Here is a 25089-nt window from a genome sequence, read left to right as displayed (position 1 = left end):
ACGTGGCTATTTTTAATTTGTTATAAATGGGGTAAAATAATATGATTTGTAACATAGTTTTATAGCAATAATTGTGATAAGATATATACCTATTGGATTCTAAATAATTTGTTAAGAATTAATATCATGAAATAACTTTTTTATAGGGTTGTTTGGATGGTTATCTGAACACACACGTCGAAAGTATGCTACGAACCTGGCCGACATGAGTGTTCAAGTCTTCTAATAAAAAACAACGTCTGTTATGATTAAAATCAATTTGTTTGGCTATGAGTTGATGCAACGTATAAAATGTGTGAAGTTCAACATGAATATGTATTATATATATCATGTCATGTCTAAATCAAATAAACCTTACACGATACAGAGTTCGAATTTAAAATCTCTGAGAAGACGTGGATATAGTAATGGTATGTTGGGATGTGGCACTTGGACCTAAACAATGCATTTCGGTCATAATTGAGTAAAGGTAAGCTTTGATTGGTCATTAGTTATCGTATGACAATGTCACATGAGATGCTTGGGATCAGTTTAATTATTTAGAAAATTTTCGTGCATAAAAAACTAATATTTTAAAATATTTTTTTAATTAAAACAAAATAATATTAAAATTATTTATTTCAATAAAAACGTAACTTTAAAACTAATATTTATATCAATAATATTAACTATTAAGCAGATATAAGCTAGCAACTAATACTTACGAATAAAAAAAATATAAATTAATTACACATTGAGAATAAAATAAAATATACTATAAAACAAATCATAAAAATAATAATATTAAAATATAATATTTAAGATATATTCCATAACTAATATATTCTCTAAATATTATATCTTAACATTAACCAATATTTTAAAAACCATTCCATCTCTAGACATAAAATTAATTTTTATATTTAAAAAATTCACTATTTAAAAAAAAATATTAATAAAAATTTTAAGAGACATTAAATATATTGATAAACTATTAAATATTTTCCATTTGGTTGACAAAAAAAAAAAACTAAAAAAACCGACATGTCACTGAAACGCGTGGTTAACCGAAAGTAGGGTCGCAAAAGTCCATGAATATCTCTCTCTCTGCCGTCATGTCGTACTAATATTTTAAAAATTTTAAAATTTAAAAATAAAAATAATAATAAAGGAGACGTGGGACCCACACCAAACGCCTTAGGAAAGGACCACCGACCCTACAACCATTCCCTACTGTTACCTATGGTCTTACGGCTGCGACACCAAGACGTGCCCTCGCCCAACCCCCCCTCCCCCCCGTAAGGTAGTGTCCTAAATTATAGGGAATTAATTATTATTTTTCTTAAATATACTATTTAGTTCCCCAATTTTTTTTTTTTTTTTTTTTTTTTTTAATTCCATCTCTATTAATTATTGGTTACTCGATTTTTTAATTTAGTGTTTGTTATTTTTATAAATTTTAATTTAGTTCTCGATATCAAATTTTAACTCAATTTATTGCTCGGAAAGAAAGAAAAAATCTTCAAAAATTGGATTGAAATTTCAATTTCTTTTAAATGATTTTTTTTAATAATGTTTTTATCAATTTTTCGAGTATTATATTGTGTAAATTTATCATCAAATAATTCTAATATTCACTAATAAAAAAAAAATTATTACAGACTAAATTAAAAAATACAAAATATTAAGGACTAAATCATATAATAACTTCGACTCGACTAAACTAAAATATTATAAAGTTGAATTTATATTTTAGTCCATAATTTTTTAGTATTTTTTAATTTAATCTCTAATTTTATAAAAACGTAAACTTACTCGTTTTACGAGAATCTTTATTTCAACGGGTAAATAATTAAATAATTAAATTTTGAGATGAAAAAATAACAATAATAATAACAAATAAAAAATAAAAAATTAACCAAGTACCTTTAATTTTTCGTTTTTATTGTTTTGTAATTTTTAAAATATACGAGTGTCTTATAATTTTGGTATATTAAATAAAGATCACGACTATATAAATGAAAAATAGTATATTTTCATTTCTAATTAATATTACGTAAAATAAAAAAAATGTTAATTAGGGATGATTTGATTGATGAGATGAGGAGGAATCCCCAATCATTCATGGTGGCCTTCGCACATGCTCTCTCAATAGAATTTTGATGTCTTGTCGTCCTATGTTTTTTTTTTTTTTTTTCTCTAATTATTTAATTCAAAGAATTTGATAACTTTCTCCCGAAAATTAAGCTCAACCTCACATTTTGTTTGGTTTAAATTAATCCAAACATTTACTATATTTAAACAATAATTATTTCCTAAATTAATAATAATGATAATAATTTCACTATAATTTATTTCCCAAAATACCATAGCTTTGAATGCATGAATGCATAAAATATTCTCGAGATGAAATTAAGTTTATAAACGCCCTATAATACTCAAAAATAATGTTTATGAATTTAATTTTTACATATAAAATTAATTTATTATTAAATAAAGCGTTAGTGTAACGTTTAAATTTAATATAAATTTTAATTATTTAACGAGTTAATTAACTTTTTATATTTTATAAACATATTCGGTCACTAATTTTACGTGTATAATTACAAAATTTAAAAAATATAAGCTTTAAATCATTATAAATTAAATTTTAGAGTCTAAATTATTATTTTCTATATTTAATTTTTTTATTTTTTATTTTTAAAATTTTCATTATGGTTCAATGATTTGAGGTTGATTAAATGAGATGATGGGCAAGAAAAAGCTCACTATTATAAATTTAATTTAATTTTTAATAATTTTTTTTTAAGTAAACTCTTATTTTCTTTTTATTTTAGTTATTTTGTTTTAAGAAATGACCTCCGACAATTACGCTCAACCTCAACTTTTGATTGGTTTAAATTAATCCAACCATTTACCATTAAATTATTATTATTTATTTGATTCGAAATAAATCAGTGTTTTTCCCCCGGAGGTGAAGTTTTTAATGGAATACTTTGAATTTAGATTTTATTATTATTATTATTATTATTATTATTATTATATTTATTTATTTATTTATTTTTATTTTGCTTTCTCATGATTGGATTCCAAGTACTTATTAAGAAAGGACACCCAAAAATTATGCTCTACCACAATTTTTGAAAACAAATTATTTTTAGTTAAATATCTAATAACTAAATATTAATTATTTATTCAATTAGATTCCAACGTGTATTTATGGTCCAAATAATAACCATTTATTTATTTATTTATTTTAAATCGCATTTTTCTAGCTTTTGTTTAGGGTTTTATTTATTTTTTATTTTTACAAATTATTTTAATTTAATCTGATAGTTGAGGAGAGAAGCCTATTTCCAGTAAGAAAAGGGATTATTTGACAAGGTTTTGAAGCTGCTAAGTTTGATTCTAAATGGTTAGAACCTACATTGATTTGAGAGAAAAACGAGTACCAGTAGTTGGAGAGGGGAAAGAAGCATCCTTGACGAGGGTGTGGAAATCTCTCCCTAATAAACACGTTTTAAAAACCTTGAGAGAAAGCTAAAAAAAAAAAAACAATATCTATTAGTGGTGGGTTTGAACTATTGTTACAAATGATATCAAAGTCAGTCATCGAATGATGCGAGACACTGGTTGAAGTTGGGCTTGACTCTCTCCATAGTAGATGCGTTTCAAAACTATGAGGCTGACGGTGATACGTAATGAGCCAAAGCGGACAATATCTACTAGTGATGACCTTGGGCGGTTACAAAAGATCTCAAAGCCAGATACCGAGCAGTGTTCTAGCGAGGACGCTGAGTCCCAATGGAGGGTGGATTGTGAGATTTCACATCGGTTGGAGGGGACACCAGACGGTGTGCTAGCCCTAAAGAGGGTGGATTGTGAAACTCCACGTCGGTTGAAGGGGACACTAGACGGTGTGTTAGCTTTGAAGGGGTGTGGATTGTGAGATCCCACATCAGTTGGAAAGAGCGTGGAAACCTCTCTCTAGCAAACTCATTTTAAAAACCTTGTGTGAAATTGATAATATTTGCTAGCGGTTGCTGGAGAGCTTGTAGCTTATGGTGTTTCGACTTGAGAGTTCGTTAAATGGGGACGGTTTTATTGTTAAAAAAAGTCGGGTGTCGATCGAAACTTCTTTATAATAATTTATTGGATGAACATTTGATATCAATGATGAGAGTGATTTGTGGAAATTATTAGATATAGAAAATGGCATGGATAGAAAGGGTTGTATCAAAATAATTTTGGTACGATAAATTAAATTAAATTATGATGGGAAATGTTCCTAAATAGTGAAATTGACAAAATACAAAGCTAAATTAATTTAAATATACAATCATATTTTAATTCATTATCTTATCAAGTTTCCATGATTAACAAATATTATGATAAATATTTTAATTTAAAAGGGGTTTTCAATTTCATTTTATTTTATTTTTTTCTTTCTTTCTTCGAATATGTATTTGTATATAATTATCTTAAACCGAGGTCTATTGACAAGAAGTTGGTGGGCCGACTTCATATATGATTCTGTAGGTGGGCCGATGTACTGGAACTTGGGCCGATTTCTTCTCCAATGTTACGGCCCAAATAGAGGTGGAATTCACAGGTTGCTCTATTAAAGGTACATGTATGTTACTTCTTCTTTTTAAATCATTCCAGGAGATATCATGAAAACTATGAACCCGACTCTTGAAAGTAGGACACGCATAAAAACAAACAGACCCTTGTGTTATTCATTGTTTGTTTTCGGTGTTATTCCTAGCAATGACAAGTGTGAGGAAGAACCTGGTGACGACGTCGTTGAAGGTAGTAACGACTAGCAATTTAGCAAACTTCGATCAACTAAAATGCAAGTGAGAACAAGAAAAGGAAGATGGTGAACAAGACGATGCACATGAATACAATGAACTTATCGTATAAGACGATGATCATGAATACTATGTTCTTCAACTCTAAAGAAGATATTAAGTGTATTATCCACTCAGCTATATCGGGTCACGCTACATAAATAAATAGATTTGGATAAGATTGGTTTTTGATTCATTACATTGCATGATGCCGCCAAGGGTAAAGGATAAGGAAAGAGCATTGTGCAGAAAACTCCCCGCCAAATCCAAATGCCTTGCTTCTCCCACTAAACTACAATACAACACAAAACCATAACTTCTTATAATGCCAAGGGTAAATTTCTGGTTTAGCTTGGTAAAAATAGAATTTTTTTACCCTGAATTTTTTAACCCGTTGTCACTTTCTACCACAACTAAAATTCATAAAAAACTGTGCATAAACTTTACTGCATCAGAAAGAAAGAAAGATTCTGTACCAAGATTTGTACAAGTTCTACTCCATGCACACTGCAAAGTTGCCATTTATCTATCTAAATTTGATATCTTTTTGGGTTTTTTTTTTTCCCTTTAAAAAGTAGTTCATAGGTTCCGAATGAAACTTGTTCCCCATGCAAAGCCCCTACTCACCATCTCACATGTACGTGTCACCATTTTGCAAATCCCACCACCATTTATAAACACCTTCCAATGTCTTTCTTCCATCCAACTTTTCTTTGCCTTAAACAAAATGGCTGATCGTCCACAACCACACCAAATACAAGTCCACCCCCAACGTCGCTACGACGACGTCGGTGCCAAGGGACGAGCAGGCCCTTCAGCCTCCACAATCCTTGCCGTTGTGACCCTCGTCCCTCTTGGCGGCTCACTACTTGGACTCGCGGGTTTGACGCTGGCAGTCACGCTAGTTGGCCTGGCTGTGTTCATCCCGGTTTTCATCATCTTCAGCCCCATTCTGGTGCCAGCAATCTTAACCATTGGTCTGGCTGTCCTTGCCTTCTTGACCTCTGGGGCATTTGGACTCACGGCTCTCTCTTCACTCACATGGGCTTTCAACTACATACGCCGGGCAGCCGGGTTCATGCCTGATCAGATCGACCAAGCAAAGAGACGCATGCAGGATATGGCTGGTTATGTGGGGCAGAAGACGAAGGACCTAGGGCAGGAGATTCAAAGCAGGACCCAAGAACAAGGGAGGAAGACGTAATCTAGACAAGGAAGATGGCGGAGTTATGTTTGAGTCCTGTAGCCAAGTCAATGTTGGCATTGTTGTTGGTCTTGAGTGTTTCTTTTCGAGTATTCCTAGATTAGTTCACTTTTGAGCTACTTCTAGAATGCTACCGTTGGTTTACATTTCTACTAGTTCCAGTGTACTGCTTGCTTCTCTATCTGTTATTACTTACTAGACATGCATTGGTCGTTAAACCTATCTTCTATCCTCTCTCCTCTCAAGAATGTGACACACCATGTTCCCAAATCAAACTAGGGAGTGAAAATAACATAAAAATGATTCAGATACATAAACTATAGCTAACCTGTGTAAGCTAAGATTTGTAGGAGTTAAGTTTGGTGGTTTGATAATCCGTAGTAGAATGCGTGTAATTATGGCTTTGATTGAGATAGATGTTCTCCTTGAGAACGAGCTTCGAATTCCATACCCGACTCGCCTGTAGACTTCGAAGTGTTGGGGATCCAGAATGTGAGTACAGTGGATGCGGCAACGAACATGACCCTGCGAGGAGCCCATTTCAAGCACGAGGCAACGCCTATGTGACTGTTCCAGCTTGCAACCTGCGATTACCATTGATGAAAGCACCACATGATGATCATCCTTTTCACAATGAAAACTAAAAGCCTGTAAACACATTTGAGATGAACAGGTACCTCGGTACGCTTGTTAATGTTCCAGGCATGCAAGGTTCCATCTCCTGAGCCTTCGGCACAAATTAAAACAAAATATTTAGTGATGAATTGTGATCGTGTGCAAGAAAACATGCGGGGAAAGAATCAAGCGGGGTTTGTAATGGGATTAATACCCGGATATAGCTATTTAATTTTTAGAAAAGATATTGAACTACGTTTAATAGATTTTGCTTAAGCCAATAGTAATTGTGAACGAAGTGGGGGAGGAATCGCAGCCGGAGGCACAGCAAACGAGTAAGATAGAAAACAAGAAAAGCATTGGCAGTTGAAAAATATAGTTTTCAGAAGCAAGGCAAGTTTGTCACCTGATACGACGTACTGCCCATCTGGGGTAAAGGTAGCCTCTATGGTTGTGTTGGGAGATGGTTCCAAGCTGAACCCACATTGCTGTACGAGGGAGATACAGGATCGATTAATAGGGAGCAGGGAATAACATAAATGATGTTTCTTTTACCTCTGTAAATTAGCAAAATAGAAGTTTAAAAACCCAAACATGCAGACTGACCTTCTCTCCTCCATATGCATCAAGAACATATATATTGTTATTTGTAGTTGTCAAGAGCATAGATTTGCCATCATTACTAAATTTGATGTCAAAGACTTCAGCCATATCTCCACCAACCAAGAAGGTATCGAAGGGTCCCTGTATATAAATGGCGATCAACTCGTGCCAAAAACGATATCAAGAAATGAGGTAAATGTTTCTCCAGTATGAACCTTGTCGTAGGAACGTGAATCGAACAACTTAATAGCACCTCCTTCCATTGCCACAGCAAACACAAGGCCTTGCTGGTCATACGCAACGGTAGGTCTGCCACGTAAACGAAGTATTCCCTGGAAACTATGAAAGTAAGCACAATCATATTCGGGCGAATGATGAAATTGCGATCAAAATGCTATAGAGAATTTTAATTTTAGGTCTTAAAAGTGTTAAGACACAATACAGCACGTTCACCCACGACGAGCACTAGTCCGTTTTCTCCTATTCACGTGCGTTCGAATTATGCGTTGGTGTAAATTCCTGAGAGCTATTCACTTCAATGTTCTAGCAGAGCGGGATATCAAGTCTCCCCGTTATACTAGCCAAATCAATACTAGAGAGGTAAGGGAATTGTCATACTCGTGTCCATCGAGAACACTACATTTCAACCTCGTTTTAAACAATCGTGCCTATCCAACGAACCAACTAATCTCACCTTTCAAAAGCCCAACTCAGATCAACCATCCAGTTTTGATCTCATCGGATTGTTGGTTTGAAACCTAGAAGGCAATGGTTTGCTCACTTCTAGATCTCTCAGCAATGCGACAATGCCCTTGTGTCCGGTGGAAATAGGGCTCACGAGCTCCTTTATAAGTATGTGGGGAAAGGGAAGTATATTCAAAGAATATTTTATTTTTATTTTTATTTTTATGGGAGCTTAGCTATTGCTGTATAAACACCCATGATGTTCAAAGACGGGTCTCTATTTCTCCAAATTGGCCTTTACAAAAAAGATGATGAAACACAACACTACTCATTTCTTGTCCTCAAGCATTATCTGGAGAATTTTTTTGGCTGCTTTTAAATGGTCCACAGCATTACCGGGAGATCCACGTTCATTACATGAAGCTCTTTTGATTAGTCAGACAGTCACCCGTTCAAGAAGGAAGGGAGGTCTTATGGCTTAAGCCGCTCAACCTTATAAGGATCTTCTTATGGTTCATATGGAATGAGAGGAAGCATTTTCACTGGCAAGAAACAGATATCCTGTTCCAGTGAAAGCCAAACAATCAGCTTCAGTGTTCCTAAAGTTGAGCAAGTCAAGTTTGATTCTCGCCATGTTATATTCTTAGTTCTTTTGTCAATAGGAAGATGAGTATTAGCGTCAGTACAGTAGTAGCTTTATATTCCACAAAAGAGGTTTGAGGATTGAATTGTCCCATATAGACACATGATTCAGCCCATACAATTATTAAAAACCATTCAACCAAACCTACAGTTGGCTCAGGTTCTTTTGTTCATGTGTATTTGTGTACTTTCAGTGTATTAATCTTTTGAGGTTTTGGCTCCATGTGGCTGTTAGGGACATGTATATATTTATACTTCTTCATTCTAGGACATAAGAAATTATCTATCAGCATACGGAGTTCCACCTTCAAATATAGCTCTTTCAAGGAAAACTCTTTCTAATGAAAGCTAAGTGTAAATACATGATAATCTGAAACCAACCTGGCAAGCATTTACTCGAAGATCCCATATCCTGACGCTGTGGTCGAGAGAACCTGACATGAAGCTGTCATTGATTGGAGACATGCAGAGCGAAACAACCCTGCAAATCACAAAGGAAAAAATGGTAGTCAGACAAAGTACCTCAGTGGTATATGGAACAAAGGATGGTGATTTTTCTTATCATTTATAGATGGAATTTTGGAAACCGTCGAGAAGGGTTATTGAGATTTTCTCGGGAAAAGCAAAGGAGAGAATTTCAAATAAGTCTATTGCATACTACCACAGATTGTGAATATGGACATGCAACGCAATAAAATCACTTTAAACATCCCCCCGAAAAAAATCCCATCCAATCTCAGAAGCCTTAGTAAGGTAAACGATGAAGGCTCAAAATTGGACAATTCCTTAGAGACTAGGCACATTCTTGTTAATGAAAGACCAAACTTTTATTTAGAAAAGAAAAAGAAAAAGAAAAAGAAATAATACACGGGCATATAAAAATAATAAAGACTAAATGGCTCCAATCAAGTAAAATAAGACTAAGAGTGTAATTACAAATAAGATGGGCACATTAGTTTGTTAAATAGAACAAAGCATATGTTTACTTTCTTCATCTATCAATTAGCCACTGGATTTTACCTCTCTTTATGTCCTTTGAAGTAGCGAAGACATCGGTTATCATACATTGATAGGTATCGCAGTGACTCTGGAGAGATAAACAGAATAAATGCAGTTAGTATTCAAAGTCAGGAAGTGCCATCAGAATTTCAAACACCCGAAGAAATTTACCAACCTCCAGTAGTATCTAAATTGTATCTTGAAGAGCATATAACGGAACTTGGGTGGTGGGTAAAGCATATACGATCAGCACCATGCTTTTTATGAAATGTGGTTTTGAGTAACCTAAAAATTTTAACCAGTTGGATTGAACTAAATCCCGTTAACAAGATTATAAACGATAAAATTGATAAAATTGATAAAATTGATAAAATGGAGAATTCTCGAATTTCAAAGAGGTTAACCAATGTCATCAAAAGTGTTGAGAGACATCGATGATTCATGTATAAACAATTGGAGAAAGCAAAGTCATAAACTAAAAGGTTTAATAACGTAAAGCCTACAAAAATCAAACCTGGCATTCGCAATATCATACAGCCGCACGGAATCATCCTCACTCGCCGTCACCAGCAAATCATCCTTGCGATGAAAGTCAAGAGAATTTATCTTCCCAACCTGCAAGCAGACAATGCGAACTTTTATAAGGAACAAAAAAAAAAACAACCATAATTCTCCGCATCTAAACTTTCTTTTTCAGTAGAAACACTCTTCGCATGCACTCAAATAGACTATAAACTAGAATTCAATGCCGCGAAAGTAAATTTGTGCAACCATATGTTCAAATGCATTGCCAGAATCTTCAGATAACCAAAATTTAATCTGAAAAGGAGAGAGGGAAGAACAGGAGAGTAATCCGATCATAAAAGGAAAAAGATACTCACGAAGTCAGAGAAAACAGCTCCGATTGCCATGCTCCGCACCGTGCCGTCGTCGAGCTCGGTTAGCGCCATCTCAACACGGCGAAATGAGTCTATGGGGTCTCCTCTCGACTTCGATTCAGGTCGGGGGTTTTGCGCCAAACCCTTTATTCAGCGCAATAATTAATAAGAAAAACAAGGTAAATAAATGTATAAATAAATAAATAAATATAAATAAATACATAAATAAATAAATAAATATATATATATATATATATATATATATATATATATATATATATATATATATATATATATATATATATATATATATATATATATATAAACCTTATAATTAAATAATTTGATTTGATTGCATAATTTATCACTTTTATAATATTATGTGTTGATTTAAATTTCAATTAAACCATATTTATTTTATTGATTATTTTAATACTCTTAATTTTATTATTATTATTATTATATATATATATAATAAATTAATGTATATGTTAGCATACGTTTTAAATTATAAAATCTAATTTGAAATCGATTTTAGGACTTTTTAAATTTATTTTATATATATGGAAGGAGATGTGTGTTTTTTTAAATCATGTTATTTAGTTTATTTGTTATATTTACTTTTTTTTTTTAGCTTAATGCTTGATTTGATTTATTGTCTGATTTTTTTTAATAAAAAATAATTTTAAAAACAATATTTAAATTCATATATATATTTTTTATTTTTAATAATATTAAAAAAACTAATGAAAGGTTTGAATACTAACAAAATGAATTTCACAAAATTTGGTTTATTTATAGACTTAAGTGTTTATTTAGTAATAAAATAAGGTAACTAAAATTATAAATTAAAATATTTATAATACAAAAGTGAAAAATATATTAGAAGTATAATACTAAAATAAAATATAAAAATATAAAAATAAAAGATAACTCAAGATTTTAATTTTACGAATATATGGATAAATTTTTTTTTTTTTATAAATCAATTAATTTATAAATTTTATTTAAATTAATAATTAATTTGTGTTTTAAATTATAAACGGATGGGATTATTGAAGAAGGAATAATAATAAATATAATTGTAAATAAAGCAAACAAACCTAAAAATATTGAAGAAAAGTAAATAAAGTAATCTAAGAAATGAGTTTATACACAACTATTCTTTGATCCTAAAAAATTATATTTGATTGAATCAACTATTTTACTGAATTACCCTTGGTGGCAGTCTGGGAATAGAGACTTCTTTTCTTTATACATGAATTCGGTAAGAGGGGTGAAAATGGAAAACAAATTTTCACATTTGCTAAACCAGTTTCCTGAACTAAATAATAAAAAGAGAGAGAGAGAGAGAAAAAAAAAAAAAAAAAAAAACTTCATTAATTTTACACTTTTTAACTCGGCATGAAAAATGCTCCAAAAAGAACGCCTCCTAAACCATAAAAATGCTTAAATCATGTCTCTTTCTACCATTGGCGACACTTTTTTACCTGTTTCCAAAAGGCTGGATGCTGTGGTTTCATGTTGAATTCTGGGATTCTGTATGATGTGGGGTTTCCTCCTTCAAAAGGATGCTTTCTGGTTCACTTTCAGGCTCCATGTCTGCATCTCGAGATGCGTCGTCGGACAAAGCGCCATCGTGGTCTTCACCTTCACTACCAGATAACCATATTAACTTCAAGTCTTGACCTTGCCAGGATTTGCCATCTTTGAATGCTCTTTCAGCTGAATGACGGGTTAAAAAAGTGACATTAGCTGAGCAGTTGTTGGATGCGTTTGAAATCCGATCGCCATCTTCCGAAACTAGCTCCACCGTACAAACATCACCCAACGATGAGAAATGTTTCTTTATCACATCCTCCTACAATACAAATTATAACATGAAATTAGATTAAAGATCCCAGAAAGACAATCATGGCTTAACAAATTGAGCATAGTAATTGACATATACACAACCAGCCAACAAATTCTTATCAAAGATGATACATCAAGAATCTTAAAGCTCTAAACAAGGACATTCTTGTTTCTCTCCAACAAAATTTTCCAAAAAGGTACTCTTGAATGCGTTTGTCAACAAAAATTCAGCGCCCCAAAGCGTACAAAAGTTCACCAAGGAGAACCGTTTATCAAACTCTTGTTCCAAGGAATAAAATACTACAGGCTTGAACTAAAATCATCAAGCAGCTATATGCTGTACACTATAAACAAAAGAATCTTATGAACTTGAAAAATCTTCAAAGATTTTATAGTCTCTCTTTCTGAACTGTCTAAAGCGTCTTCAACCTACCTAGAGAGGCAAATCAAATGCACACATTCTTACAAAATAAAAGACCAGCCCTTAGCCGCGGAAGGACAATGAAACAACAGATGATCTACGGATTCTTCCACATTTGAACACAAACAACAAAAAGGAGGGGAGAGGAATCAGAAAGAAAAACGACTTTGCAGTGTGTAATATGCTTCTTATACATCACTGATGGATGACGACAGAAAAATGGACTTTTTCAGGAATAGATGACTTCCACATCATCGTCAACTAATTAATCTCGGAGACACCACTCTGTTTAGTGAGGGAGAGGAAAGAAGAAAAGGTCCCCCAGAATCCAAAGTCCTAATAAGTTCATCTGCACCACCTCCTAGCTGAACCTGCTCAATTTTTTCACAAAGGGCTGCCCGGCTATCAATTTCCCAAATGAAGATGCCTCTTCTGATCCCATGTTTGTAGGTCTCAAAACCGAATATTCCTCCCATTTCCCACCATAAGCTTTGTAAAGCCAAAGAAAAGTTCTCTGTTTAGGCTGATGTCTACCCACGGAATTCCTCCAGCTTTTCGTTTTAAACTCTTCAGTCACCCACCCATTTGAATCACACCCATAAATAGCTGCTATCACTCTCCGCCAAAAGAGGTTCTGTTCTAGTGTGAATCTCCATTGCCAATTCAACAGCAGAAAGAGATTCCACACATTGAAGACAAACGTATACCAAGTTGCTGCCCAGCTTATAGACTTCACTGCAACCCACAATGTCTCATATGTTCCTCTGCATGGGCTCTAAGGAGGGTAAATATGTAGGATGTAAAACAAAGCTTCTACCTTTAGATAGGAGAGAACCACACAATTAATCCAGCTTTGCTCTCAATTTATAAATCAACAGTTCCTCAGACACAACCACTATTTTTTAAAGCTAAAGGTACTAAAGCGCAATGGCCCTCTGGGGCACAAAAAAAAGCGCAGACTTCTTTACGAGGTGCACAATAAGAAAATGTATATAAAAGTTTAATGAATCAAGAAAAATAGTAGGATGAATAATAAGATGATGAAAAGTTAAAGAAAATCAAGCTTTATTAGATTGTAAGAATATTCATACTTTCTCACTTAAAAATTAGAAAAAATAAAAAAGAAGGTAGGAAACTAGGTTTGAGGTGCTAAGACGCACACCGCAAGCACTAAGGCGCTCACTGCGAGTGGACTTCATTCAGATAGCCTCATTTCTTTGAAGGAAGGCACAAAGGTCGTGCCTAGGCGCATGCCTCAGTGATTTTAAAAACACTAGACACGACTTCAAGAAGACAGTCAAGATAGGGAAACATAACGGCCTCAACTCTGCACCCGAAGGTATTAACCAACTCTTCCACCATGGTGTTGTTAACATTAATGCCAATTGAGAGATTCAAAGATGATAAACACAAGCCAAGAACAACTTCAGAATAAACCATCAATTTTTAAGTATCTTCAGCGCACTCGGCAAAAAAAGATCGTATCATCAACATATTGAAGGTGCATAACTTCTACTTCTCTCTCCCTCATTTAAAGTCTTGAAGAATTCTTGTCTCACAACAATAGTGGATTGTACGGCTAAAAGAGTCTACCAAAATGGGTCTCCTTGTCTAAGACCCTTTACACAAAGATTTTTTCCTCTGGCCTACTATTAATGAAAATTGAGAAGTTTATGTCGAGATACACCCCCACATCAATCTACACGATTTGTATCCAGAACTCTTGAATTCAAGCACGGCATCAAGGTAAGACCAATTGACTATATCATAGACCTTCTCCAAATTCATCTTTAACATAAAAACCAAATTCTTTGCTTCCCACTCCCCACGAATTTTGCTGCCACCAGTATCCCATCGAGGAGCCACATAATCAAGTGTTGAGAGCACCTATTTAAGACTTCCAACTTCCCTTTGGTGTTGTATAAAAGTTCTAAAGAGAACATGACACAAAACCCACATAGTTGAGTCAATGTGACAAAAGCTAATCATTGGAGCATTTGGTTTGAAAGAAACATAGAATATTTGGAAGGAAAAGGTTAGAATAGACAATATGAGATGGTTGTTCGTAGTCAAGATCCATTGTCCATTGTCCAACCAGGATCATAGAATAGACAATATGAGATGGTTGTTCATAGTCAATATCTATTGTCCATTGTCAAACTAGGATCAACAAATATAGTGGCTAGGGAGAAGGGATAATCATCTTTGAAGCCTAAATCCTTCTTTAAGGTCTCTTAAAGTTCCCTCTTTTGATGTCTTGTGAATCCCTCTCCCTCTAGTGTGTCCATCTGCATCTCATTGTGAAAGGTGAAATTTTCAAGAAGGTTAAATTCTTCATGTGCAAGTCATCCCCAAAAAGGTGAAAACCTTGGATTGGTTATTGAGGAAGATTCCTAGTTTGGTACGGCAACTCTATTGCATTCTTTGTCAAAGAGCGACAGAAGACCTTGACCATATTCTTTGGAGCTATGATTTTGCTTATTAGTTTGGAGTTATTTCTTTGAGGTGTCAGATTTCTTGTTTGCTAGACACATGGGATGCAAATAGATGATCGAGTAGATCTTCACTTTCAAGAGAAAAGGGGGTTTCTATTGCAAGTCAATGTTTGTGCAGTTTTATAGACACTTGGGAGAGAGGAATAATAAGACCTCTAGAATATTTGACAGGTATTCAAGCGAGTTTTGGACCTTCATTAGGTTATATAGTTCTCTTTGGATTTTGGCGACAAAAGTCTTTTGTATTTATCCTTTATATCATATTTTTCTTGATTGGAGCATTTTTCTTTAGTTCGATTCTCTTTTGTGAACTAAGTTTTTTAGTTTGCCCTTATATAATTTTTTTATTACTATTATTTTCTCAATGACAGTTCAGTTATTCTTTTTATAAAATAACAGAAAAAGAACTATTAAACAAGACTATTTTTGGGTAGTCCTTGATTGAATATCAATTATGTTCCCTTTTGTTTGAGATAGTCCTCGCCTCAACTATGACCTCATCTTTCAGAACATCCTTAAAGGGCAAACAAAGAGTCTATAGCATCATCATCTAAGAGATTCCAGAAATTTGCTAACTAGATTATCATAAATGGTCTTGATATAGAGGTGTGGTAAGACTTACATTGGCAAAGTCGACTGGTAAAGGAGGAACAACTCTAAATCCAGTAGAACAGCTCCCTGATTTCTCTCCATCAACATCAAAAGGTGTTTCGGATGACAATGGATGAACAGGCTCAAACTTTGAGGATTCCTGTTGTACAATAGATGTGGTTGGCTCAGGACAAGGGCACTCCACATGCTCCCCACTCGCCTCAGTGTGTGGTGATGCCAAAGCAATGCCAGAATCGCTGGCCTTTGGAGTAACAAGTTTACTAGCGTCAGCCTCTATTCCCACTTTAAGTCGCTTTGCGGAGAACCCAACGACTGTTTCGCCTTTGTTTCCTGTGGCCTGTATTGAGAACAAGATAAGAAAATAAAACAAATGGCAGATTGGCTTGCAGTATGTAACACGAGGCTAGTATTGCACTTCTACAGCAGGGTGTCTATACATGGAGATTAAAGCCAAGAGTTGAGGGGGTAATTATATAGAGATGGCATGATATGAAGCTCTAAATGCTATTTTCCTGGCATGAATTTTTCTTTCTCAACTTTTATTTTTTTCTACCCGTATTCTTCCAGCAATAGAGGAAATTTCTTCATAAAAAAGTCTTCCGATCAAACATGTATAGTAACTGAAATTATAAGGGATGAAAGTTTACTTGTTTTTCAAGTTTATCTAACTGGCGCCTAAAATCATTCCGCTTCATGTCTAGCATTTCTTGTTTCTTCCGGAGTTCCTCCTTTAACTGTTCCAGATTCTCTAATTTCTTTTGCAAAGGAGAAGAAACCTTTGGGCTGCTGAAAGCATGAGAATGATCTGGGGCAGCTAAAGAAGATTCCAACGGATGGGAAACACTGCCCTTTGAAGTGGAAACCTGGACACTATTCTTTCCTTTGACAACAAGTGGAAGAAGTGAAACAGCTGCAATATGACGTGGAGGAACATGAATACCATTATTACTGCCTACACCAGCATCAGGAATGCTGTCACGATTGGCCCACCAAAGTTTGATAAAACGGTTTCCCATAACAGCATCAGGTGACTTAAGAGCAGCTTCTGCCTCTTCCCTTTTTGAGAACTGAACAAAAGCACGTTGACTATTTGCTGGAATATAGATGTCAATGACCTCACCATATTTTTTAAAATGAGAAAGAAGTGTCTCTGTTTTGTTGCTTTGTAGTGGAATCCCATTGACAAACAAAGTACGTAATGCTTTCTGAGATGGTTTGCGCATAGTACGCACGGCATTGGCATCATTCAGTGCCTTGTGAGGTAAATTTCCTGCTTCAGTGTGAGCATCACCCTGAGCCATGTGCTTTTGTTGGTGAGAATTTCCTTGAACACTAGTCAGTACCTCATTGTGTTCCTTCACTTCATTATCAAGACAGCCAGAGGAATTTACTGGATCAAGTTTCCCTTTCACATCTTGTCTATTCCTCGACCCAACTCTACCCCAGACAGAAGAACTAGTAACCTGTGAACCACTTGTTGCAGTAATTCTACTAGAGCATCCATTATCAGCAGCATCACATTTCCTAACCTGATTTCTATCAGAAGGATCATCTCCCATCAAGGATTCAACATCATCAATCTTTGATGAATGCATGCCTGAGAGTGCATTTGGTTTCTCAGGACAATTGTTGTTCCATAGGGGTTGATCAGGGTCATACAAGTCAGCTTCAGTTGCACTACCAGAACCTGAATATACACCATGAAAGGGCAATGAATCATCTCCTACACCAGGCTTGCTATTTTTTCCAAGCAATCCTTTGCCGCTCATTACTGTCATAGAAGTTGTGCTAACTGCAGGCAGAGATCCAGTAGTTTTCCCCATTAGGTGTGCATTTGGAAGCGACAGAGGAAGGTTAAATTGAGAAAGACTCTGGAAATGCAAGAGCATACAATTCATTAGAATTAGATTTATGGTTATTAGTTGTACATCAAAAGCATAGAGAAATTCCTTTTCAGGTAATACATAGGCCAGAAACAACCCAAAATCTGTATCGGTTGGTAAGATTATTGCCTATGCACGATAAACAATAAGGTTCAACCAAATAAAAAATGTAAATGGAAAAGAAATTATATTGTTCTCTTCAATTTTTTGTCCTCTATCAAGCAATTTATAGATATAACTTAATATTTGGTTAGTTTTAACAAAGTTTCTTATGCAAGGAACTAAGCCACTTCGCTTAAAAGAATTTATAGCAAATGAAATTAATAGTGGAACCTATAATTTTATGGCGAAACGAATAATTAATGGGGCATTTAAGTTTATAAGAAAAATTATAAAAAGTTCTCTATATAATTAAAATGAAAATGAAAATACTAAATAACAGAATGAACAATATAATGAACAAAAAGAATAATTAAACAAAGAGAGTAGAGGTAAATTCCTCTCCTTGAACGGCTAGTTGTTTTCAAACTACACATGCAAGCACATACTAAATTTTCATGAAGAAATGACAACTTAGATTTTCAAACTACACATGCAAGCACACACTAAATTTTTATGAAGAAATGACAACTTGGATTTCTAAAGCAATTGTACAAATAACAATGGCGCCAATCATTTTCATCATATACTTTAATTGGGATCTTTTTTTAAAAAAAGTTCTGCAAACAAGAGAGTAAACAGAAACACAAGTACCCAAAAATCAATCCTGAAAAGAATTCTCTTTACATATTATTCTTTGAAAAACCTACACATCAAGAAAATCCCTAAAATTTAGGCAGGGTAATTCTAAGGTAAAGTCACATTCTTCTCTGAAGTTTGGACCAAAGATAACAATATCCTTCTAATGAAGAAAACTTGGAATCTAAGAACACCAAAATCGATGCTTCCAGTAGTTGGCAGCGCCACAGAGAGATATAGCCAGAACACCATAAGTTATGTTCTATATAATTTAAGGAAAAAAGAAAGGCATATATTCAAAATGGCTTCTAATTGGACACCAAGCTCAGCCAAGTGTAGTAAAAAGGGTGGTATACATACCTGGACATCTTCAACTACGATGCGGTTAATACCATGCTCCATAGGACACATATCTCCTCTAAGGCAGAATCCACGCTCCTCAAAATCTCTACATCTCTGGCGAGGTATGCCTATGTTCAGAGGAGGGTTGATTGGAGGTCTAAGTGTTCCCTGCAAACCAATGGGGTGCATCGTTTCTAGCCCACTATTTGGAATTCCTGGTAGTAATCCAAATGCATTCCATGGTGCAGTTTGTGCAGTAGAAACACTTGGTAAACCCCTTCCAGCAAATAGACTAGGAGGAAAAGGCCCACGGTGAACAATTTGGGAAGCAATATCAACAGGACTAAACCTTGAATCAAACTGGTTCCAAGTGCCAGACTCCCTTCCTCTTCCCCTACCAGAACTTAGGTCACCAGAAAACGTCTGGTTTGCCCTGATCCTTTGGTTGAAATCCCCAGCCAGTCGAGCTCCTGGCACTGCACCCAAGCGTCTTTTATCAAATTTCCCAGGTATGTCTTTCTCAAGAGTGGGAGTATTGAAGGACTTCCAAGCTTCATTGGCTTGAGAATCGTTGTCCCTAATACTACGTCCATTTTCAGATGGTTTACTACGCTTACCATATGGCCTCAAAACATGTTCACGTGTATCTCTTTCCAAAGACTGAGAGCGTGTCTCCCGCCTCCTATGCTTATGGTTTCGATCATCATCTTCGTCATCACTAATATCCTTTTCCTCGGGATCACTTACATATTCAGAGGAAGAAATGCCCAGCTTAGGATATGAAACTTTCAGTTCCATTTGTCTCCCAGCAAAAACCAGAATGATCCCTTATTGCTTAAAAGAGCGTCTTGTATCCAGGACTGCAATGACTATATTTAGTTCTTGTAACCTAAAGAAACAAACAAAGAGAGAAATCAATTAGCCCCGGAAGATGATAACAATATACAGAGCTACAAAAGGAATCAATTCAGCCGCATTCATTAATCATCTGTTCTCTAATGAAATACGAAGCACACTAGTAAACAGCTGAAAAGCATACTTAAAAAATCAAGCATCGAATTGGTCCCCTTAATCCCAATAATCCATCACTTCAATGGCGAACTAATTATACCAGAACCACAATAGTTCAAATTTTTCCAGGAGCACAACAAAAAACGAACTCGCAGAAACTAAAAAAAAAAAATAACAAACACATAGCAGTAAAGAAACAACGAACGAATAAGTTACCGAATATTCTCCGAGAAATTGATCCAGACAGCGCCTCGAAACGCTTGAATTAGTCAGAGCATGGAAACTCGGCTATGGAATTAGCGGAGAGCAAAGCAAGAAGATAAAACGAAGCGCATTTGAAGAGAAACAGAGCCGACGAAAAAGACAAGATCGTTGTACGAAAACCCCGCCGGCGTTTAGCGATTCAACGGAGGTCCGGCGAGAGAGAGAGAGAGAGAAGGAGAGCGCGCGCGCTCGTGAGGGTTTCCTTCGCAACCCTGACCTCGTATATGGCCCCCTTCGGAGCTGTGAACAGCAAACAGGATTCTAGACCGAGAGAGAAGAGAGAGAGAGAGAGACGACGACGACGACGATTGTACCGTACCAAATAAATTTAGGAAAAATTGCAAAACGAGAATTTGATTCGAGATTTGAGAAATTATACTTTTCCCCCATGCTATTTTGCTATTTGTGTATTTGCCCCATTCTGAAGCCTCATTATTGTACTTAAATGGGCCGAAATTATGGGCCGTTTGGGAGATTCTTAAGGGCCCAAAGTATTAGAAAGGTGGGCTTCATAGTCGTCAATTGGGTCGCGCTAATGACCTAGGAACAACTAAACTCAAAAATCGAACCGAATCAAAACCAAACCTAAAACGAACCGAACCGAACCGCAACAAATATAAATATTATATAATCTATTAAATTTAAGTGTTGAACGTCAATAAATTAATAAAGCAACAATTTAATTAAAAATAAAAAAATGTAAATAATAAATAATATACGTTTTGTTCTAAGATAACCTAAACACCAGCTAATCTCTAGCGGAAAATGAAATCCGAAAAGAAAAATACACTAACGAGCTGGAACGTGATCTCGTAGAAATATTCTTATCGTGTTGAGGTACTTTACAAAATATGAACCGAAAACGATTCAATTACATGTATTTGAAATCCCGCTCTCCAAATTACATGTGTTTTCCTATTGGAGAGAAATATATTAATAGTGATAAAAACGACAACGACAATTAAGCTCTACATAAATTAAAATAAGTATTCGATAGTTGAAATGCCAGAAGAACCGGGCCATGGCACTTGGACTGCCACCATTTGGTCTTGGTACTTGAACCCAACATCCTCACCATCGATAAGACAAGCTCTTGGTTTTTCTGATGCAAACACGCGCATCTCACCCGTACCTTTGATGCTAACCTCAACAGAGCTTAGGTCATCATGGTAGACCACAGATTGGATGGCACCACCTGTGTTGAGCATGTTGATGAGGCCAATTGGGGCAAACTGAATCGAGGTTTCAACGAGTGTGGTGACTGGTGAGACCGTGATGAGCTCAAACTCGAACGGGTCAAGAGAAATTTCAATGCTTTGGGAGGGTTTGGCGATGATGAGCTTCTTAGATTGATAGTGGTAGAGTGCAAAGGTTTTCACACCTTCAATAGAGATCGGTTTTTCACCGCTGTTCCACTCGATGTCTTTTGCATTAATTTTGGAGGTCACTCGTTTTGAGTATTGAGAAAAACATTGGTTTCGTCGTGTCTCACGACACCATCCTCCTCCTTGGCAATTGAATGCACCAATCACACCAGTGAACTGTTAAAAAACAAAAAAAAATCAACCATCACATTTGAGTTTAATAATTTCCTTTGTTTCAGTTAAACAAAACAAAAATGTTTACCTTATTTAGATTCCATATCTTGAGCATAGTCTCTCCATTATGCAACGGGTCTTCAAAGAGACAATCACGAGTGGGTAGAGCATAGTACTCACTTCGAAGGATCGACCCATCAGGGAGCACTAATTTTTTTAGGAGCTCAAAGTTATGCTTCCCAACCGAGTCACTAACGTAAATCGGGCCACCAGAGATGGCTCGAGAGGCAGCATGAAAGGCAGCACAAGGATGAGTGGACTGGAACATATCCCAATCAGGGTGGATAAAATTACCCATCCACAAGCTATTATAGGCACAATGCACCATGTGACATCCTTGCAACCAAAACGTACCGTTCGGATCACCAGAAGGATCAGTGCACCAAAAGTCATCACCTAAGAATTCGATCAAACAAATATATTTTATCAGTTAAGATTTTGATGACATAACCAGATAAGGTCAGTGAGATCCACCTTAACGAAATTGAAATCGAGAATACTTCAAATCATTAAAAACAACGTACCAACACGACCGAGAGATATAGCTTGAGTCCCGAGAAACATAAAGTCGTTACAATGTTCCATACTCGCAATAACTCCGTTTCCTTTGAAATGTTTATTTATCGACTTCGTCATGGCCTTATAATATGCCTTTGCCAAATCCACTCCCCCTCCATAGTCCTCACACAACATCTCCAATAACTGTCACATTCAAACAATCAATAACATAGTGAAACACAACGGAGATCAAAGATTAAGGTAACGGTGCTTACATGGATAACGTCGATCTTAACGCCGTCAATCCCGACATTCTCCAAATGAGCATGCAGCCCCTCGTACATTTCCTCGACCTTCTCCGGCGGCACCAACCCCACTTTATGATGAACAATCTTATCAACGGCTAAATCCTCCATCGTCATTTGTAAGCCCGGTGACAGTACCGGCTGGATCACATTTGCCTCCGGCAAGCCGGGCACCTCCGGCCGGAGCCCGCCCCAATACCCACACAAAGCGTGCCAAACATACACATACTCCACTGTCTTGAACTCCCCCTTCAGCTCGTCTATAAACGCCTTCATCCCCTTCTGGGTGGCGCCAACGGAGGAGGCCTTTGGGTTGACATAGTCGCGAAATTTGTAGTTCTCTTGGAATTTTAAAAGACGGCAGGGCATTTGTTCGCCCGCCGCGGTTTGGTTCATTCCTTCTTTCGTGATGGGGTCGGAATCGTGCCCGATGGACTGCCAACCGTCGTCGATTAGGACTAGGCCAGGAGGGCAACCACCATCGACCAGATGTTTTACGCCTTCGATGATGCCTTGTGGGTGAACGGTTAGGTAAAATGCATCCCACGTACACCAACCGAATTTATCCACGATACCTATATATTTGTAAGATATTGAAATAAGTTTGTGCTGAAAGTGGACAATATCACATCATTGTGTAAATCCGTGAGTCCTAACTATTATTTTATACGATCGGCCAAAAAAAAAAATTAAAATTTTGAATTTTGGTATAGTTTAATAATGACGGGTTGAGTGATTAAACTTAACGTGACAACTATTTCATACTTAATTGAGCGATAAAAACAAATTTTTGAATTCGGGTTTTAAATTAATAATACCTGGCGGAGACTTCTCCTCGAGCAAGCGGAAAGTTCCGAGGTGGGTCCTCACGATCTTCATCGCCTCCTTGACCAGTGCAAACGGATCATCGCCAGCATGAAGATACAGCACACTCCGAAACGTCGAACCAACAACTTTCGACGAGCCACTCTCAACACAAACATCGACAAAGTCATCATCCCCGGGTTGAATCGACGTTCTAAACGGCCCCTCGACGAGCGGAAGAAGGAGAACATACGGGCGGCCAGAATCCGACTTCTCAAGGATAACAATCTGAGTCTCGGATTCAAGGTCCCCACCATTCCGACCAACCCAATGCGTGGTCCACCAAACCTTAAACCTGAAGATACTCATAAACCGAATATCCTTCAGCTTCCCAATGGAAACGACATGTCGGCTGTCAGGTTTCGACGCGTCGAACCCAACAAAGCAACCAACAGAAACCGGCGACTTGTCGATCGAAGTGTAGGGAGAAGGAGAAGCGACAATATTCTCCGGCACGTCAGACAGAAACAAATGTCCGTTCACAGTAAAATCCGACTTGTCGATGGAGAACGGACACGACGTGTCGTTCAAACCATCATACGAAACGACGTCGTTGGAACCGCCATTTTTCAAACTGGGAGCCATTAAACCCAAAAACTAAAACAAGGGTTAGAAGGTCGGGGTGAAGAATAAGAGAAATGGAGAGGATTTTATAGAGAAGAATTGAAAATAATTATCAAAGAATATGAGGGCTTTTTTGCAAATTACAGATTCTTGAGGATCGAAAAGGAAAAAGGGGAAATTTTTGTTGATTCTCTGTGAAAAAGCTTTGAGGTTAACAATGGTGGAAGGGAAGAGGAAGAGTTGGGGGTTTTATAGATATGGAGACCTGCGAAAAGGAAGGTTCGTGGGAACTTGGGTTCGAGCTTTGACGTTGTCATTTTTTTTTTGTTTTTATTTTTTAAAATAGTGAGTTAATACAAATTTAAATGTTTATTTAATATTATTAGGCGTGGGTTCAAAAAAGTGTATTTAAATAAATTATCCACATCGGATTAGACTGGTTTCTAAAAAAAAAAATTAATGGTACCTCTCCAACTTGTTTGGAAATTATTTTTAAAATAAAAAGTGTATTTGAATATTCAAAAAAATAAAAAATAAAAAACCATAAATAAATAATATATTGTGAGCCGTTGTTATTTCTCTCTTGCTTGCTTATATAACGCTCTCTTTCGCAAATCTCTCTCTGCTCTCGTTTTCTAAAACCTTCTCTTAAAACCGAGGCTAGAGGCTCGAGCATACGTTACTTGGTCGTAGGCGACGTCAGAACGAATTGACTTAGCTCACTTGTCGTTGGAAAGTGAGTGCCGCACAATCGCAAGTCCGCTGCCACCAAAAGTGCGATTGTGACAAGTGTATTGTCGTCAGTCTCACAGTTTTAACATGCGTGTGTTATGGAGAGATTTCCATACCAACATTATAAGGAATGTATTGTTATCATATCCAACCAACGTGAGACCTCGCACTCCACTCTTTTAGGGACTAGTGTCCTCTTTGGCGCATAATTCGGTGTTTGGCTCGTTACGTATCGTTAATATTGTCCGCTTTGGCTCGTTACGTATCGTCATCAACCTTATGGTCTTACAACGCGTCTATTAAAAAGAGATTTTCACACCATCATAAAAGAATGTTTCGTTTCACTCTCTATACGTGGGATCTGATATTAAATTTATAAATTTAAATTAATTCCCAGGGAATGAAGGCAAATACATGAAGGGGACAGAGGCATTAATTAATTTCAAAGCTT

General features: G+C 36.1%; 4 protein-coding genes across 7 annotated transcripts; 1 reads left to right on the top strand and 3 right to left on the bottom strand.

Annotated features, from left to right (window-relative positions):
- Positions 1–4880: 4880 nt before the first annotated feature.
- On the bottom strand, positions 4881–10619 carry LOC111791496 (Transducin/WD40 repeat-like superfamily protein). 4 transcript variants are annotated; one of them, XR_015420467.1, is made up of 11 exons: positions 10461–10619; positions 10094–10194; positions 9755–9864; positions 9601–9667; positions 8962–9061; positions 7470–7586; positions 7258–7395; positions 7058–7139; positions 6714–6763; positions 6365–6620; positions 4881–5124 (listed from the first exon to the last, which is right to left on the bottom strand). XR_015420467.1 is itself a non-coding variant. In XM_087122746.1 (11 exons), exons 1-11 carry the CDS (start codon positions 10527–10529, stop codon positions 5120–5122), a joined length of 972 nt encoding a protein of 323 aa, XP_086978872.1. In that variant the 5' UTR covers positions 10530–10619; the 3' UTR covers positions 4881–5119. The 4 variants fall into 4 exon arrangements, 2 of the variants coding, with proteins under 2 accessions (XP_086978872.1, XP_086978871.1); XR_015420468.1 differs by having other exon boundaries at positions 4881–5119; XM_087122746.1 differs by having other exon boundaries at positions 6488–6620.
- On the top strand, positions 5560–6258 carry LOC111791497 (oleosin Cor a 12-like). Its single transcript, XM_023672870.2, has one exon. The coding sequence runs from the start codon at positions 5560–5562 to the stop codon at positions 6034–6036; it is 477 nt and encodes a 158-aa protein (XP_023528638.2). The 3' UTR covers positions 6037–6258.
- A 1018-nt stretch (positions 10620–11637) lies between the features above and the next one.
- On the bottom strand, positions 11638–20432 carry LOC111791126 (zinc finger CCCH domain-containing protein 41). The gene is made up of 5 exons (XM_023672339.2): positions 20030–20432; positions 18821–19691; positions 16487–17710; positions 15850–16176; positions 11638–12318 (listed from the first exon to the last, which is right to left on the bottom strand). Exons 2-5 carry the CDS (start codon positions 19598–19600, stop codon positions 11977–11979), a joined length of 2673 nt encoding a protein of 890 aa, XP_023528107.2. The 5' UTR covers positions 19601–19691; positions 20030–20432; the 3' UTR covers positions 11638–11976.
- Positions 20433–20887: 455 nt separating this feature from the next.
- SIP1 (Raffinose synthase family protein) lies at positions 20888–24123 on the bottom strand. The gene is made up of 5 exons (XM_023670680.2): positions 23297–24123; positions 22449–23053; positions 22200–22377; positions 21704–22071; positions 20888–21618 (listed from the first exon to the last, which is right to left on the bottom strand). Exons 1-5 carry the CDS (start codon positions 23925–23927, stop codon positions 21055–21057), a joined length of 2346 nt encoding a protein of 781 aa, XP_023526448.2. The 5' UTR covers positions 23928–24123; the 3' UTR covers positions 20888–21054.
- Between the last annotated feature and the right edge of the window lie 966 nt (positions 24124–25089).

This window comes from Cucurbita pepo, chromosome 3 (genome assembly GCF_057944985.1).
Source record: "Cucurbita pepo subsp. pepo isolate OVF chromosome 3, ASM5794498v1, whole genome shotgun sequence".
Classification (NCBI taxonomy): Eukaryota; Viridiplantae; Streptophyta; class Magnoliopsida; order Cucurbitales; family Cucurbitaceae; genus Cucurbita; species Cucurbita pepo.
This window is presented reverse-complemented; position numbering and strand designations above follow the sequence as displayed.